Source organism: Scophthalmus maximus, chromosome 3 (assembly GCF_022379125.1).
Source record: "Scophthalmus maximus strain ysfricsl-2021 chromosome 3, ASM2237912v1, whole genome shotgun sequence".
Lineage (NCBI taxonomy): Eukaryota > Metazoa > Chordata > Actinopteri > Pleuronectiformes > Scophthalmidae > Scophthalmus > Scophthalmus maximus.
The window spans coordinates 24,539,805-24,558,903 of NC_061517.1; the positions used below are offsets into that span (position 1 = coordinate 24,539,805).

Sequence of the window (19,099 nt, forward strand, 5' to 3'; positions counted from 1 at the left end):
GAGGGCCCGCCTTCAAAACAGGATCACATGGACTGGAGGCTGGTTTTGCAAATGTGCTGTGTTTTTGATGACTTTTGATTTGTGCCAGCGGAATCATCCCTGGGCCTGTAAAAAAGTGTTGGATGTAATGTCTAACTCAAAGCTTGAATGCAACTTATTAACGCACTTGCAAGTCCCTGTGGCACCTTTACTTGCTATTTTTGGTGATTCAATTCTGAAAGGCCTAATATCTCAATCTACTTGAAACACAAAAACACAACGTGTTCACTCCACTAAGCGACTTCCCGCAGATGTGCCCAGTGTTTGAGCCATTGTCCTCGGGGAAGTCAAATATAGGCCACTTCCTTCTTGTAGGAAGTCAAAGCATAAACATTAGTTTGGGAACTGTGCACTCGGTGAGGGCTACAAAAAAATATCAGGATGATTTAGTGTACTAAATTTAATAATGTATTTTAATACACAAAAGAAAAGATTTGAAGTTGAAAAATCCTACGGATGAAAAATGGGGCTTCACTGAGCAACTGACAACGTCGTCAACTTCAGGTTTATCTGTGCCCAGACAATTTCGCTGTGGTTCATATTTAATGATACTTAAGTGGCTCTTTCATTGTTTTTTTTACATTTGTATTTCTCATATTTTGTTTTTAATATTTTATAAGGTGTCTTGTGTGTCTGATACCTGCTGCTGTAACACTGGAATTTCCCAGTTTGGGATCAATAAAGTACATTCATCCATCCATCCATAAGCTGTTGCTTAGTTCTTGACTGTTAGCTATACTGTGACAAAAATGAGGTGCGCAGACCGCCAACACAATATTGTCTGTTGTCCGACCGACTCTCTCTGACTCTTTGAGAATGACAGCAAACCTACAAACACAGGAAGCTTTTGCAGTGTCAGAAAATGAAAAAAAAAAGTGTCATATCATTCCCTAATGACAGACATCGGCTTGTGATGTGCATTTAATACGCAGCAAGCAACCTATTCACTTTGTAGCTTGGTTGTCAAAACAAATGTTGATACAAGTTTACAACACATCTAAAAATGAAATGCCTGCAAACGACATTGATTCTGCCCATGACTTCATGAAAACCATTGGGTGACGGGAAGCTCTGGTCCATTTCCTTAAGTGGCCGCGGTCACAATGGCGCGCTCTGGCTCAAACCCTGATTGCCGAATGCAGTGATTGCAGGTGACACTCTAAATCTGCAAACATCTACAAAATACCTTTTTTAATTCCCCCCTTCAGTAACACGACCAAGCAAACCACTTCATTGTATAGTGTTCACCTTGGTTTGCTGCAGAGCATTGTTGAAGTGACTATTAATACTCCCCCCCCCACACGTACACTGCTCAGTAAGACTAGTCAAAGGCCCTTTGTGCTGAGCGAGACTGCAGAGCTGGAAAAAATGACCTACCCTCGCATGCAAACAAATTGTTGAAAAGGGCTTCGAGTGATGTGAAGGTTGAAGTAAGCCAGGCTTTCAGAGTATTCTCTTCGCTCGCTGTCAGCGAAGGACGTGGCTGAAAAGAAAAACAGCCATTACTTAATGAGCCACTTAAAGAGTGCCCTCTCTATTTAGGTTTCATTATTTTTATTGTAAATCCTTCACAGCTTTCGCCTGCTAGTCATTCACTCGGGGCTTCTGCGGCCAAGTACGCCATAATATATTAACCAAAATCACAGGGCTGGAAAACACCAACAGCTGAGTGACAAATATGAGTTATCACCAAGCAAATTGCTTTTTCTGAAACCGCAAAATGTCTTTTGTTAACATTGTTTAATAACATGTATCAATAAAGCAGTCGGGAAAGCGGAAAGGGGTTATGAGAGGCAAAAAAAAAATCGGGGAATAAGCGAGCGGTGGATAATTAGCGGGGGAACAGTTCAGCTCCTAATCCATCGCCGGCTCGGAGACCGCATCTTAATCACGGCGTAATTACATCCTGTCATTCACTGCAATGAAAACACGGAGACGGGAAGATGGTAGACGGCTTGGGAAGACGAGCAGGAAATGTATATATATATATATATACGTATGTCTGCAACAAGCTAACCACATGCGGTTACGTGCCACTTAATATGCGCCAGCTTTGTTGTACTGTGCATATTTCAAGTCATGATGCCTGAACACAAAGATGCTCTTCAGACAGGTTTTGTAGTGATGGTACATTCGGTCTGTACAGAGTAACACCTTTGCATTGACAACAGACAGCTCACTTCATGAACGCTGGCAGGAAGCCTCCCCGTATATCCCGCTGCCTTCCAAAACAATATTCCGGTGCTGCTGGGCTGAGCGGCTCGGAAATTAAGAAGACAGACACAGATCCATCTCGTTTCTGTCTCCCGTCTACTGAGGAGTATAGAAACTTCAATATCGATTTCGGTACACAGACTGAAATATGTCTGTGCCACTGACTTTGGAAACTGCCGCGAACCAAAAGCTGAGAAAAAATGTGCGCTCACACGTTAAAATCACAAATCAGTTCAAGCAGGAAGACCATCTCTTAAATGGTCTACCTATTTAGACAATAAATTGATTAATCACAAAAATGACATAGGCCTCCTTCATATTCATGTGTTACATCCGTTGTCTGAGCTGGCCACCAACTCCTTTTTAGTGTTTGACTTTAAACTGAAAACAGTTTCTCAGGTTGTCTTTAATTTTGTGTCATTTAAATCCTCCCCACCTGAAGGCAAGTAACATTTTGTCATTACATGGAAGGCTGAGGAAGTGACTGTCGCATTTCCAGATACACTCTTCCTCAACAGAACGCACCTTGCACGGATGGATGTATTTAGGTCACTGGTCAATGGCTTGAACAGATGAACAGTGGATGTTCAACAACACTGTGTGTGTGTGTGTGTGTGTGTGTGTGTGTGTGTGTGTGTGTGTGTGTGTGTGTGTGTGTGTGTGTGTGTGTGTGTGTGTGTGTGTGTGTGTGGGTGTGTGGGTGTGTGTGTGCATGCGTGCGTGTGTGTGAGAGAGAAGGAATGTGACCATGCATTTATCAGCCATGCTGTCGCCTACAGTGTGTGACAGTTAGAGAGAACCAAGGCCGGGGGACGTCCCACTGGCATTAAGAAAGCTCTCTCCGTGGGATGCGTCAGCCAATGAGCAGCAGAGCCTCGGGGGGGCCGCCTTGTTAATTAAAACCGGAGTTGTTTGTCAGCGCCGGCATATGATGCACGGTGCTATCACCACCGGGAGGAAAGAGAAAAAAAACATAAACCGCGATTTTGCTGCAACCCCTGCAACGAATCCGCTGCTTTGCCACGGAAGCAAGACTTCTTACTACAGCAGCGACTGCCGTGGCTTTGAGTGTCAGTATCGGTTCGCGCCGTGCTCCTCGACTGGAAACCAGATACTGTATTTGCAGAACAGACAGCTGACCACAAGGAAAAGATGGGATTTGCATCTCCCAAAGATTTTGTGGAACCCCGTTCGTGTCGGGACAAAGCATTCACTGCGGCTCCAGCTCAGGAGGTCTTATGGCATCTCTGCATAGGTGCGACCATGTGCTGCCGTTTGACATAGGAGTGCTCCTGAGTGTTAGCTGGATTAATGTCTGCTAATGGGGAGCACATGGTGTTATCTCATGGTGCTAACAATGAGCAGCCCAATGGATGGAAACGGGGCTGTAGGTGGCCTAGAACATAAAACAGAATTCTTTTTTTTACGAGCGTTCGGTTTGAGGTCTTCATCAGAGCACTGATGAAATACAAAGACACCTGCTTGTAAGCAGTAATTTCGCCGGCTTAGATCGACATGCCAGCTGGGAAAATGGGAGTCGAGAAAGTGAAGCGGCAACTCACAGCTTCCCTAACAACTACTGTCAAGCCCCCCCTTGGGCACGAGACTTCATTTTCTCATTTCAGCTTTACTAGAGCTGCTCGGTGGCCAGCAACAGATGATGATTGCTGTGTAAAACTGTAGAAAGAGTAAATGTGATAAAAGCTTCCCTCGATAAATCTGAAAAATAATAATAAAGAGGAAATACTCTAGATCTCATCAACAGCTTCTATATATGTTTTTTTTTTACACATCTGGCTGACCGATCTGCTTCCTTCCCTTAACACAGTTGTAATATCACTAAATCAACTAAATCTAAATCCCCATTAGAGTAAATTTTAGAAACTCGTGCTGCGGAACGAAAAACCAAAACAAATCCAAATTCATGTCAAAGCAGATGAACAGAAGGATTGTGGATTAACGGGCGGGGATTTGCGACTCCAACGTCACTCACAGAGCAAACGGAGCAAATCAAACATCTTATTAATGCTGTGACAGATGGATAATTGTGTCATTTTTTAATATCTGCTGCTCCCTTGTTCGATACCCACAGGGAGACTTCTGGTGGGGTCTAAACCACAGCGGGTGAATGTTTTGTAACGCTGCTGTCAGGTGAAAACCCTCTACACCTCCAGGAAATTGACTTTTGAGTAACTGGGGAAGCTGCCAAATGTCTATCATTCTGATATTTAGTCTGAATGTTCGACAGTGGTGTCTGTAAAAGAACAATAAGACTTGAAACCTCCCTTCAACTCATCTAATGATTTAATCCTCCGCTCATCTCCTACAATAGCCGATCGACTTAGCCTGTCTCATCACTGAAATATCCCAAACATTTTTTTTCTCATCTCGATAAGGTGCCCGTGGCGAAGCAGGAGGCGGCTGTGTTTGTACAGTTGATTTGCACAGGTAAATCGGCGGCTTTCCTGTGAGAGATGAGGGGATTCAAAGCGAACAAACATGCCGCAATCAAATGTGGGCGAGGCCACAAATTGCTTTCGGCCACGATGAAACGGGTCGCGGGAGCAGGGCTGGAGTCTGGACCACCGTATACAGCCTAAGCCTTCATCAGGGGAGCTTGATCCTATCAGCACAGAGCTGGAATATCAACAACAGCGACCGGCCGAGTGTGTTTAGTGTCAAAGTGTTGTGGGAGAAGCCCATAACCCTCAGGCTCTTAAGAAGAGACTGTCGCAGCTGCACACACGAGTCACATACTAAAATAGGACAATAAACAGTGACGGTAACCCAAAGGTGACCGGGATTTCATCAAACATAATCATCGCAGGGTCCTTTGGAGAAGAGCAAAAGGCTTACTGTATATTAGAGATTAAAATAAACAAGATAAGAGATACATATTGGTTTGTCGACCGCGTGGGCCCGTCGAACCGAGGCAGTATGGGACATCGCATTGACGCGGGCAGAATGCTAATGAGAGCGCGAGCATCCACACGGTAACACGACCGTGCAGGGCCATCAGTCACTCCTGGGAGGTCGAGAGGGCCACACACTCCCTCCCGGCAAAGGTGTGTGAGCTTATCAGGGCATGATGTAATAGGTCAGAGCTATTTCCTGACCAAACACCGCTGTGTCCTCCTCATAATTGATGTGCAATTAGCACAGGTAGCATAGGTCACGGGTTCCACTCGAGTGTACAGTAAGCAGGGAGAGCATGGGGCCGTGACCAATCAGGAGGCGTTCAAAGACCGGACTTTTCTTTCTTTCTGCTTATTAACAGAAATCACATTTGGTTATTTTGGTCATTTACACCACACAACGTATTAACGTAGTCAACATTGTCATATTGATTCAGAGCATGTAGGAAAGGTGTATGTAAAGCACACTAAAAGTCAAAATCATTTAATGAGCACACTCCATTTGGATGCAAATCAGACCAATTACCAAGGAGCCGGCGTGCGAGTATCGTTTCACGTGGAGACGCATCACGCCTCATTTCCTTAGCCTTGAAACATAAGCTTCTATGTAGAGCACACAGTTGTCTCTATGTTCTTGGGCGTGTGTAAAACAAAAACTAGATAACTATCTGACTCAATTTCTCTCTCAAACACAAAGAGACATCGTTTTTTTTATCAAGACAAAGCATCCAAACAAAAAACAACAACTTGCACAACAGCAACGGACAGGATGACAACGGTGAAAGATGAGAAACTAAAATGACTAGGGATGCACCGATAGCACTTTTTTTCAGACCAAGTACAAGTACTTACATTTAGCTATACTTGCCGACACAGAGTACCGATATGAGAACTTGCCCCTGCTTGAAAAGAAGAAATATACCTTTGGAATTTGTGGAGTCGCAGCTTTTATATGCTGTGTAGCTTGTGCTGGTGGTAGCATGAAATATTATGACCGTCAATGCCAGCTTTTTCGTTTTTGCAGTTTGCGTGTCTTTGCTACTCACTGCTGACATTGCTCCTCCTCCACTTAATGCCGCCGACCTGCTCAACTGTCTAGAGGATGCTATGTCGCCATAGTGGTATCTGGAGCTGTAGTATCGGAGAAGTTTTATGAGTACAAGTACGAGTACATGAGCACAGTATCGGACCCGATACCCGATATTAGTATCGGTATGCAACCCTAAAAAATGACCTCTAGCTGCATCAACCACGCAGATGGGGGAATGTCTCGGTACGTCAACGTGTTGACTGCAGTGGAGACGCCAGCGAGCCGGGTAAAGAAGATGCCGGCGAGAAGCACTTTGCCGCTGTGACATCTTCAAAGTCGTTCGAAGTCGGCGGCTGTCAGAAGTGCCAGCCGAGCAGCACAAAGGGCAGGAACACTCACGCGTGCGACATCACAGCGCGCTGCACTCGTGCAAATCGACAAGAAAAGGGCAGACACACACACACACACAAACACACATTTTTATGCACAGTTGATAACATGTAACAAGTTTATCTCAGGGAGGCACTGCTGTAGCCGTACTGTGGTGCCAACCCGGGAATTTTATCCAGCTTTATAAATCTCCTGTGGATTCATTATTGGATTTTTAGGAGGTGTAAAAGTTTTCAATCCACAAATGTTTTTTTAACAGCTGCGTTCAGTGTCCCGCTATACTCTTCTCGATATAATTACAGGATAATGACAGTTCTTACGGTTAGCCTTCGTGCACTCTTCACGCTGACACCTCTCCCCTTATTCCTCCTCTTGCCGCCTTCCACGCTCACTCTGAGCACCATGAAGGGCCGAGCTAAGTGGAATAGCAATACAATTTATGACTGGCGACCCGGACAGGTTAAACCTGTTAACAGATGGGAGGCGGCAAATTGATGCTCTCCCGTTCTACGTATGAGGGTGTGAAATATATTCTATACCGCCACATCTGCATTCAACCATTATGCCGACTAAGCACTATGTAGGAGGCAAGAGTCAATCATAAGTGATTAATACCCCTGCTAAGCCTACAGTGTATGGGAGGATGTCACTGGAATGAGGCGGCCTGTGGTATGATACACGGGCTTTCAAATGAGGTCATCATCTCAAAATATACAGGCCTCGGTGGATGTGTAATACGTTGGCCATGTTTATTAAAAAACTAGTGATTCATATTTCAACAAGCAGCAGGGCTACCATTCCCAGAATGAGCCATTGTAAAACAGTAAAACAAAAAACCCCAGAGCTGCCTGGCTCGTCAGGCAGCCCAACATCCCACAAGGGAGCGATGTTTATTTGTCATCTTGAGCGTAATAAGATAAGAGATGAGAGGATGTCACACGAGAAAACCTCTTTTCTTCCATGAAATCCTCCCTCTGACAGACACATCACACCACACACGGTGATGAGAGAGAGGAGCAGTTATCGGCACACGCGGTGCGTATCAGCGGCGACAGATGAACGGTGCAAACAAAAAAAAGGCTGTTTATCAAAGAGAAAAAAGTGTTCAGAGTGCCACGACAAGTCGCAGTGAATCAGAACATAAAAGAATGCATGTGCAATAGCTGACACAGCCGTGCCGGGTTTATCTCCCAAAATATAAATATATTCAATATGGTGCCACTGATTAACATGTCATTCACAACTTGTACTGTACAGCAGGCAGAGCTGTGTGTGCTGCAATGGATGTCAAACAAGTTCACGTGGAGGACTTCGAAGAGACTTCACATCAGGACCTGCAGACCTGTATGGAACTGTACAGCCATCAACCGCCTTGGATGCTGAGAATCAGACCCAGTATTGATCTGGGACCCCTTCTGATGGGGGGGGCTGATCTGGGACCCCTTCTGATGTGGGCGCCCCCCCAACCTCTGGGAGGAACCTCAGATCCACACGTGTCACATGATCACAAGAGTCAACCTCATCCTCATCAAGACTGTGATTGGCATCATCTCAAGTAAATTGAAGACAAATTTGACTGTAGTCCTCATGTTGTTGGGAGGGGGTAAGGGGGGTTGGGGGCTGCTCATGGACCCCCACTTTGAAGCCCTGACGACCGCTCCACTGATGGAGAATGCAGCAAACGCACACGTGCACGCACTCACAGGTGATGACCCGCCCTCCTCCTTACCTCCAGCCGGTCCAGACTGATGAAACTGGCGATGGCAAAGCCGTCAATGATGTCCTCCTCCTGCGAGCTGGACTCCCGTCGCTTCCGCCGCGGGGGGCGCGCGGCTCTGGCGGCGGCGGCGGCGGCGGGGCGAGGCGCCTTTTTACCGGGCGGGGGGGCGGCGTCCCTGCCCGGACTGTGTCCCTCCCCGTCGGAGCAGGAGGAGTCGGGGTCCCTGCCGCCTGCCTCCCGCAGCCTCCTCACCCGCTCCCGCTTGGCGCGACACCTCCGACCCGGCTTCAATTTCCCATCCATGTTGTCCGGCGAAATAGAAAAAAAAAATAAAAACTCCACAGTATTGGTCGCTCGCTTGCACCGTGTAATAACACACACACACACACACACGCACACGCACACTGACAATTGTAGGCTGCGCTAGAACGCGAAGGTGGCGCTGCGTGTGCGCGCGCGTAAATAACAACGCAAATAGAGCCTTGGATCACTCAATGACCTTGAGTGTGAACCTCCCCGATCTCCATTACGACAGGCAAATGTCCAAGTATCCCGCACAGAGACCCGGAGAGACGAGACACGCGACGCGGGTTCCACGCGTTATATATATATATATATATATATATATATATATATATATATATCTATATTAATTATTTTTTGGTGTGTGTGTGTGTGTCACGAATCCGCACCGGGTCGACGCGGCGTCCGCGAAAGCAGGTGCGAGAAGAGAAGGAAAGCACACACGGCGACACGCTCTCGGGTCCGCGCGTCACGCTCGCTTCGCAACTTTTGTCGCGTCGGCGCGGGAGCGGGCTGCGTCCGAGCCGAGCCGAGCTGCGTGGCGCAGGCGGCGCAGGGGAATCATGTCGCTGCCCGCCGTTGTTGTTCCGCCAGCCCGATCCGCGAATCCAGGGAGGGAGGGAGGGAGGGAGAGGGGAGGGGGGGGCTGTCAAATAATTAAAAAAAAGAGCCCGGGATACACTCTCCGTCCGGAACACACACACACACACACACACAGAGAGAGAGAGAGCAGATAACGCCTGGCGATCCAAGTGCGTATCGACCGTGGCCGTGAATAATCCCGTGTGCTCGTTGGTAGTTTTTTTTCAAGCCATATTCCTCTCACTGCGCTTTCTGTTGGGGGGGGGGGGGGCGTCAGAAGGAAATCCCGAGAGTGAGAGCTGTACTTGTGCACAGTGTTTCCCCCCCCGATGCTTCACGCGATCCGAGCCGTCCGAGTCGGACGAGCCATCCGCGAGGCGCGGCGCGGCGCGGCGAGGCGAGGCGAGGCGAGGCGAGGCGGTCTGTTCCGGCTCAGGCACCGTGGACTTTGTTGCCTCGGAAAAATAAAGAAGAGAAAAAGATCCGCTCCAGTCCGTCGTCCCCCGGCTGCTCGGCTCGCTCCGCGGCTCCTGCTATTTTTTCTACTCGCAGAATAAGGCTCTGATAAGTGTCCTTAAAGCGACAGGAGTGATTCAAATCCCCCCCCACCCCCCCTCCTTTTTTCATTCCCTTCATCCGAAATTAAGAGACACACACAGTCGAGCGTCGGAGAACCCACACAACTGACGTATTTCCGCCACTTCTGGCCCACAATTTGCCAAAGGAAGGAAGCTGTGCTGTTTTTTGGGTTGTTGGGTTTTTTTTAATCACTCACTGTTGTGCACACTCTGTCACGTCTGACACTGTTTTAGTCCCGTCTGTCTGCCAGAGCTGATGGCACATCATGCCTTTCCCACCATCACTTTGGACACACACACACACACACACACACACTGTGGACAGCCTGACCCTACCCCTGACCCCCTGACCCCCTAACCTAATTCTGACCATGACCCTTAACCCCTCACTGAAGTTGGTGTCAGAAAGTGCCCCTTCACTTTCCCGACATGTCCTCACTTAAATGGTCCTAAGAAAAGCGCTCCTCTGTACCGACTACAGCCGTACAAGTGAACAATTTCAAAAGACAGATTAACTTCAGAATCCCTCGAGTCTACGGTGAATCTTTTTGAAATATGGGGTTGCCATGCACTTACCCGCGGGGCGGCGGCGGCGGCGGCGGCGCGGCGACGTTCCGGGGGGTCCCCGCGGGCGGTTCCAGGGCGTCCTCTGTAAAATAAAGCACGGCCCGATTTATCTATTTCGATTAGCGGAAATTGGGGCAGTGGCATTATGTAATTACTGTATTGTGAAACAATTATTTCCATGATAGGTTTCACTAGCCCCCACTGTGACTATATAGTTCCACCTACCCTGATATGGACACTTACGCAACCCACTGTGAATGTATAAAATGTTCTCAATAAGGCTGTTAAAGCTGGTGTGCTGTGAATTGTATTGATCTTGGGGGGGGTCCTTTATATGTAGAAGTGCAGGGACCACTGCACTACATCGCATAAATACTATAGGACATTACTAGAGTATTGGTTCTAATGTATTTTCTGTGGCAGGGGAAAAAAATTGCAGTTTGTTCATTTTATAAAAAGGAGTTGAAATGAATAAAACTCCTTCTGGTTCATCTCCAGAGCACTATAATACAGGCCATATTCACTGTAACATTATCGCACATTAAACTATATAACCGAGTTATCTAGACAGACCGCAGATGATTTCAACCTTCAGGGTATGTGTGTGATGTACAAAAAGATAACCTTGAGTGACAGGAGTGAGGGGAAAAGTGACTCCTGCGTGTAAACGTCTGCTCGGTATTTGTGTAGTGCTTTGTTTAGCCGAACGTCGCTCTGAGCTTGAATAAAATAAGCTTAGCTGCCAACCTTTTAATTCCCACTAAGATTATTTTAACATTACCTGCGAATTTACAGTATATATAGCATCAAGCTGTGTGTGCAGACTGTAGCAGGACTCAGGGCCACCCATGCTAGACAACCTACACACTCAGAAGATATTTTGGACCATAAAAAATACAATTCAACTTGCCAGTAAAGATGACAAGGTGTAAAAAGTAATGAGGGTGTATTCACTCCCTGTGTGATGCAAATACGACCACACTGAGTCAGCAGATTATCCTACTGGCTAATCCAATAAGAATGACGCCTGTGAAGTACACCGTCACTATTTACAGTTCTTATTAATATGAGTCTGATGGGAACGAGTGGGAAGATGCACGGACGATGATGAACAGTTAATATCGGAGCCTTGCTGGTAATGATCTCAAATGAAGGTGTGTGTGTGTGATCTGAAGAAAAATTACAATATTCAGCCACTGTTAAATATTTCATGTAGGAATTATTTGGCTGAGAAAAAGGAAGCAGTGAAAAGCAAAGCCGCGAGAGCCAGACTGAAATATTTAGGCGGTAAGTGTGGGGACTCAGGTGTGGTAATTTTCCTTTATGGCGAGACCCATCAATGAAACTGCAAAGCAACACATGGAAATGCAAAATGAAAGTACTTTTATGCAAATACAGTGTGCCGCAGGATAAATTGGCCAGAGCACTGCAGGTGATTTAACCAGAGACCGCACTGAGATAAGTGAGAATGATGACGTTTATTGTACGATGCTGCGTCAGGTTGCACCGTGGCGTCTGCGAGCAGGTATCAAGATGTTACGCAATATTTTTAAACGGCTGCAGTTAAAAGGGTCGTTACTAAGTTTGTCCAATGCTCTCTGAACTTTTTCATCAAAGGAGCAACTTTAAAAGATGGCAGCGAGTGTATTCTGTCGGTCGCCCCGGAGAACATGAGCCCGGTGAGTAGCACATCAGTCTTTGAGCGAATGGACCTTCGGGGAACATGAGACATTATCATTTTCATGTTCCTTTAACCTCTGTAACCACTGAGAATAAACCCCCTCTCTGTTTGAGCAGCTTTGCAAGAACTAATTCAGTAAGGAGATTAAAAAGGGGGGGGGGGACAGGTATGGTGAGAGGGCCGTGGAGGAGAGGGAAGAGATTACCTCTGTTTCTTCCATGCTACTATTTGCTGTGAGCTTAATCCATAGCTACAGACTCTGAGCTCCCACATCGCAGTCATTCAAACAGTAGTCTTTTTGAAAAAGCTTAGCCCTGGCCGCGCTGTGAAGCTAAGGGGAGGGAGTCTGTCACACTTTTATGAAGTCTAAGCAGCACAATTGTTTTTCTTTGCCTCTCTGCCACCGCGATAAGGATTCATTTGATGTCACCGGGGTCAAGGTGCTTCTCTGCTTAAAGGGCTGTTTTTTGAGATAGTTCCAGGAGGGCAGTGTGCGGTTACAGACATGGGACTGAGAGGTAAGGGATCTAAGGAAAACAATAAAAAAAAGGATCTGTCCTCAAGTACACACCATATCCTTTGAAAAGAATACAGCCCCACAGAAATCAATAAGCCTAGATGTCACGGTACGACACTAGGCAGCTGTAAGACACAAATCCCTACGCTGCTGTAAAGAAAATACATTCTGTTGGTCTCACAACAAACTGTCATTTGTGCACAGTCAGTACATTAGGACGTCAATTGCGGAGGCTATGGTGCAAGCCATCTCTCATCTTTCTTAGTGGATGTCAACGGTTTAACTGGCAGGTTTTGTTCATTTGGATGGGCTTGCAGCCTTTTTACAGTACAAGAATGTCAGGGTCAACGTATCGTTCCAGGTGTGTAACACTGACCTGGAGCAAAACATGGGTCCGAAAAAGATTGTGGTTAATAAATATGCAAAAAATGTCCGCCATGCTACATGATCACCTGCCGACCAGACACCGGACATAAAACGTTACCATAGAGAATTGTCCAAAATGCAGGAGGTAAGGCTGGAGCCGACGTGGAACATAGTGCCATGACAATGTCCTGTCTTACTTCACACCGCAACTCAAACAGCTTGATCTGAAATTTATTTTTAACCAGGGCCTCAACATGAAAAAGACGACTTCAGGTTAAATTGGTCCTTGTCCGATTTGACACCTCTGTGGTTGTGGTTTGGTTGAGCTAGAATCCAAAATCAACTTGTTAAGGGCAACAAAATTATTTGGATCAATAAAACCCCACTTTTTTTAAAGCCGTAGGATCTTTGCCACTATTATTAGACGGATGACAACTTGGTTATTGTTAGATTATAATATATGTGAATTGTGGGGACAACTGGCGCCACTGTCTGCCGTTCAAACATGTAAAACAGAAGCAGAAGATTGTACGGGTCAGCCGCGTTCACAACAGCAGGATAATCCCCGGTTCATTATGAGGTGTCTGGGTGGAGCAGCAGCAGGAAGCTCTGATAACGTCACCGCGGAAAGCAGCGGAGCAGTCATCAACGTGCCCGCTCACTTACTCGGACATTCTCTGGAGATTATTCAAGGGGGGTTGGCAGGAGAAATGTCTGGCGCAACATCTGCGGACGTCTACAAAGCAGCTTCAGTCTGTCGTTCCGTCAGTGTCGATATATAATGGATATCAACACTATAATTCCTAATAGCTTCGGTTTGCCTCTGACGTTTCCTGTGGTACCAATTTTCTGTGAAATATCTCAACATCTACTCAACTGAGTGAAACGACTTGGGGCTGTCATTCATGGTTAACTCCTGATGACTTTGATGACACTTGACCGTGTCTCTGGCACCGCTATGAAGTCGATATTTGATGTCTTATAGGAAATATCGAAGGAACTATTAGATGGATTGACATGAAAGTTGGCACAGACATGAATGCCCCCCCCCCCAGACTTGTGTACAGAATTGTAATCACTCTTCATTCAGCATTTAATTTGTCCAATAGTTTATCACTAAAAAAACAGGAAAATTCTCATCAGCCTCAAGTACACATGTTGCTAAGTGCCATTTAGCATGTTCGCGTGACGACACGCTATAGCTACTCTTGCTACTACTTGTTTCCATGCCAATATTAGCATTACCTCAAAGTGCCGCGGTGCATGGGATCCAAAAGCCTCGCAGTGCCTCTACACAGCCACTGTAGACTCTCCGAGTCTTGAATTTGCAATTTCCCTGACAAATTATCTCAATATTTCCACCAAAATGACTTGCCACTGTTTGTTAAACCAGAAGCAGCGCGCTCATTTATTCAATCCATCAGAGACTCTCGCGGCAGTGGCAACCAGCTGTTTTGAATATAGAGCTGTTGGATACAAAATTTTGACATCTCAATTTGCTGCCCTAGCTGTCACAGAGGAACTGCTGTGAGGGGAAACATAAGTCGGTGGCTTTATGCCTATGGGGCTTTCAGCCTGTGTGACACATCATGGAGTAATTCACTAGTTCGGTGGCAATTTACAGGCAGACTCAACAAGGAACCCGCTCGGGGGCCCCGGGCAACAAGCTCTCTCTCGGGGGAAACTGTGGCCAGCTATAGGAATCGCAGAGTCCGGGCCAAACCACCACATGAAAAATTAACCTGACCACTCCACAGACAGAGCTAACACATCCTCCCTGCCCGAGAGCCCGCTCACACGCTCCCTTCATCTCTCGCCTTCTTATTCCCTCCAACTTTCCTTCTCTCAGCCTTTTATTTATTCCTCTCCCCATCTGCACAGAGCCGGCGCTCTGTGCTTCAAAGACAACAGCTGCTTGTTTCATGTTGAACACTGACAATTATTTATAGACGGGCCGAGTTAGCATGAGCCTATCAGATATCGCATGTGTAATGTTAACATGTCCTTTGCCGCTGCAATCGAGTGACAATAAATCACTCGCAGAAAGTCAATGGAAGTCACCGACTCAAATAAGTGAGGTAACTACAGCAGATTAGTCAAGAAACTGATAGCAAAGGCAGTGAGGTGTCAATAATTTAACGCAGTACGTTGTAAATCTAAGTGCCTTTGGATATTTCATACCACTGGGGAGCAAAGTTTAATCAAACAGAAAGATTGGCCCCAGAGCTGTGTGGGTGAGAAAGCTGAATTTATTGGCAGCCCTTGAAACAGGCAGTAGGGTTTTTATTACAGGCATCATTCAGGGTGAAATTAGCAATGTGACCTGCTATTTTAGCAAAGTAAATTGAGTCAAGAGATTGATGTGGATAAATGTCACGTTAAATGTCATCATAAAAGGCTGTTTCTTGGAATTATTGTAAGCCACGAGGGGATATGTTTCTGTTCCCATTCTTTTTTTCCCTCCACTCACAGGATCCTTCAGTCGAGAATTCCCACATTTCTTGTTTTTTTTGGTTCCAGGCATTGCTGAACATTTAGAGCGAAATGTCGTAATGGCTTTTATTGATCCTCGACGTCTGGTGCCTTCTCTGACGCTGAAGCAACAATGCTCTCTGCTTCTCCAAATTGCATCAACAGATGTTTTGACAGTATAGAGCTTTTCATGAAAGACCTCGAAGGCGGTCGATATTTTTTCCCACCAGAACCGGGCCTTCGATTTCCGCCGGATGGTGGAAGGATAAAGTGAGGATATCGTTTCAGTTTTATCACTGTGACGACTACACACTCTACACATCAAGAAACATTACAATCTCCTGCCCGGCAACATCACTACAGACATTGTCCGTCTGTCTATGTGAGGGAATTAATCGTTCATAAAAAAGATAACAAACAGAGATGTCAAATATATTTAACATGTTGCAGCTTCATTTGCATGTTAAAACAAACAGTAACTATTTGAGTGGATTGAGTGTGTGTTATTGTGACCTTTAGACGGAGCCAGGCTTACTGTTTACCTTATTTTTTGTCTTTATGCAAAGTTTCATGCGTCTTTTGTGGTTGGGGCATATCTGTCGGTAATAAAAGAAAAAGACAAAGGAAAAACAATTATCACCAAAAAAAGAGACAGGGTGTGACCTGCGGCTCAGCTGTGAAGCAGAGTCGAGAAATGTTGAAGTACAGTTAGGGACAGTCTGAGTGTTACTGCTTTCCTTCTAATGTCCAGCCCCAGTTTGTGACCACATTACTCTTGTACATAGCTTGACAACAAGCGAAGGCATGAGGGGGTGAGAGCGGTTTCTTTTGCCTACGCAACGTCTCTTTTCTTCTGGTGCTTTGTGAGAGAAAGAGAAGCGTTCCCACTGGTCACGCTGCAATTAGCTCCCAAGCCGCCGAAACCCCAGCGATCACTTGGGCCAAGTCCCCAAACAACCACCTCCCCAAACCACACACCCACCCACACACACACACACAAATACACACAGTGGTGTAGCAGCACCAAAACCTATGCATAAGCAGCCCCCCTCCCCACAGCTATGCTTATTAATTTATGATAGTAGCTAGCTAGCTAACTCCTGCTGTCTTCAGGTAGTAAAAGTTACAGTTAGCTAGCTAGCTAACAATAGCAGCTGTGTCGATCTCAGCTAGGTAGCTGCAAGCTAGCTGTCTTAGTAGGAGTTTGCTAATAGCTAGCCACCTTTCTTTTGAAATAAATGAATTGTTTCAAAAGAAATGATGCTAATTCATTTATGACACTGTGTGTGTTCTAATAGTAGCTAGCTAGCCAACTCTTGCTGTCTTCAGGTAGTAAAAGTTCCAGTTAGCTAGCTAGCTAACAATAGCAGCTGTGTCGATCTCAGCTAGGTAGCTGCTAACTAGCTGTCGAATTAGGAGTTTGCTGATAGCTAGCCACCTTTCTTTTGAAATAAATAAATTAATAGTCCCCACGCAGCTATGATGCTGATTCATTTATGACACTGTGTGTGTTCTAATAGTAGCTAGCTAGCCAACTCCTGCTGTCTTCATGTAGTAAAAGTTCCAGTTAGCTAACAATAGCAATGGTGTGTCGATCTCAGCTAGGTAGCTGCTAGCTAGCTGTCGTATTAGGAGTTTGCTAATAGCTAGCCACCTTTCTTTTGATAGCTCTTAGCTCACCTTTCTTTTTAAACAGTTGTTTCCCCTTGGTTTGTTGTCCCTCTCTTTCTTTCCTCTCTTTCATCGTCCGGGGACTTTACTCTCTTGTGGGAAGACATTACAAGGTCACTGGTCAGTAGATTAGCTGACAGATACTAATGCTGTGTCGTGCTGGTGCGGACTGAACCAAATTTTTGGCGCCTTTTGTAGGGGGTGAGATGGCCCTCAGAGAACCTACACTATTTTTTTAAATACATAGTTCAGTCTCTCAACCAATGTATTCAGCCAAATTTTATGATACTAATTACTTACAAGACATTAATACACTTTGCAATCCAGGCTTTCCAGCCCCCCCCTCGTCTCTGGCGAAGGGCATTTGAAGTGGATGACTTTTTTAGTCAAGACCAAACTCTCGCCGCATCATTATTCTTTCAATCACCAATCACCAGTGTTGTGCAAGCATACAACTAGTTACATATGCTCTGCATCTAGCCCCCCCCCAAAAAATGCCATGAAAACGTACATTCAGACGGCAACTGGGAGGCTCGCGGGAATGACACGATGAGTGGGAGGAACAGAAAATCGACGACGGGCAGATTGAAAGTTAAAAGGCTGTAAAATGAGTGCGTGTTCAAATAGGGAGAGAGAGAGGGGGGCTGTGAGCGGGCGTATTATACTCGGCTTCTTATAACGCTCCCCTGGTTTTCACACGCCTCTTGATTAGCAAACAGCAACCCCCCCCCCGAGATAAAACACACTCATAGACACGGACTGGATTTGCATGTAAAGAGACTCTGAGGTTTTCATGCGTGCATCTTCCACTCCGAACACGGCGCTTTAGATGCTGCTCCCTCTTCCAGGAAGGCCTCTCCCACCTTCTTTCCTTTGAATTTCTTTTTTCTCCCTACCAGACATATATTTTCGATTCCCCTTACAAGTCACACTAACAGTCAAACAGTACTGACATGTGTTTTATAATGCACTCATTATTTTGTGACCTTCCAGGTTCACTTGTGTGCTTGTTATAGATTTTTAAATGAGTATCGTATTAGAGTATCTTATTTGGACTCCCAGATTCAGTCACAGTTGACGCAAAAGTGATACGTGTATCATAAAGAAAGGTTTAGACAATCATGAACGTGTTTTCGTTGGCCTATAAATTAATATTTGCACTCGTACACAATGTGATTCCTTAATGTTTACATGCAAGGGCTAGACTCAGGAACGTCGCGTAAAAGGCAAACAAACGAGACATCGAGCGCCGCGGCCGCACACACATGACTCCACAGCCTCGATCGCCTTGTGTGCTCAGACAAGATGTTCATGATGAAGCGGGAGAGCTGTTTAAAAAGCACTTCAATGAAATCTGCATAAACTGTGAGACCCTGTGAGCGAATATATATTTATGTTTGGTTCAGAAATGAAGACATGCTGAGGCAACCCGGCCCATTACTTTTCATGTGCGGGGAGGCAGTCGCTTCTCGACTTCAGCCGTAGTAATGGCTTGGTTAAATATAATTTATGACTTGCATCATAAGTTATTCACCGACTTGCTGATTAATTATGTAAGCCTGAAATGTAATATCTCTGATTATGTGTGACAGTAGATTTTCATCGCTACAGATGGAGGGAGTTTCCAACAGTGGGTTTATGCTAAGCAGCTTTGTAAATTGATATAGATGCATTTGGGCAAATGTGGAAAAAAAGTGTTTATCCTCGTGCTTAATGGTATAACACTGAGGGATTTTCTTCTGCAGTACCATGTATGCATCCATTAGAAATCATTACTTTAAGGTCATCATTTAATCCCTCTAAAATGTAGAGGATCCAGACTGGAGGAGCTAAGCTGATTTTGTTCTACTCTCATTTTCATGAGTAAATGCCACTTTCATTTTTTAAATAGAAGTGAATTCATAGCCCCGGAGCGGAGTAAAGTAATTCCGTAATGATAACATATACAGGGAAGGATATGGTCAAAACCTTTCATCCATTTTTCATGCTTGTTTAACTTTTTCCTCCGCACCACACAAAATCCATTTTCCACTCGAGTTTTGTGGAGCCCTAGC

General features: G+C 45.6%; 1 protein-coding gene across 14 annotated transcripts in view; it reads right to left on the minus strand.

Annotated features, from left to right (window-relative positions):
- fbrsl1 (fibrosin-like 1) overlaps nucleotides 1–17,221 on the minus strand; it is a 279,461-nt gene extending 262,240 nt beyond the window's left edge. For 11 of the 14 annotated variants that reach the window (XM_047330730.1, XM_047330738.1, XM_047330736.1 and 8 more), the window contains exons 1-3: nucleotides 17,055–17,221; nucleotides 10,348–10,420; nucleotides 8,318–8,609 (exon numbers count right to left, since the gene is read on the minus strand). In XM_047330730.1, the coding sequence (XP_047186686.1) occupies nucleotides 8,318–8,609; nucleotides 10,348–10,420; nucleotides 17,055–17,118 (429 nt within the window). In that variant the 5' untranslated portion in view covers nucleotides 17,119–17,221. Of the gene's footprint in view, nucleotides 1–8,317; nucleotides 8,610–10,347; nucleotides 10,421–17,054 lie in introns of those variants that run through there. The other 3 variants (XM_047330740.1, XM_047330741.1, XM_047330743.1) reach the window with 2 other exon arrangements.
- Nucleotides 17,222–19,099: the final 1,878 nt, after the last annotated feature.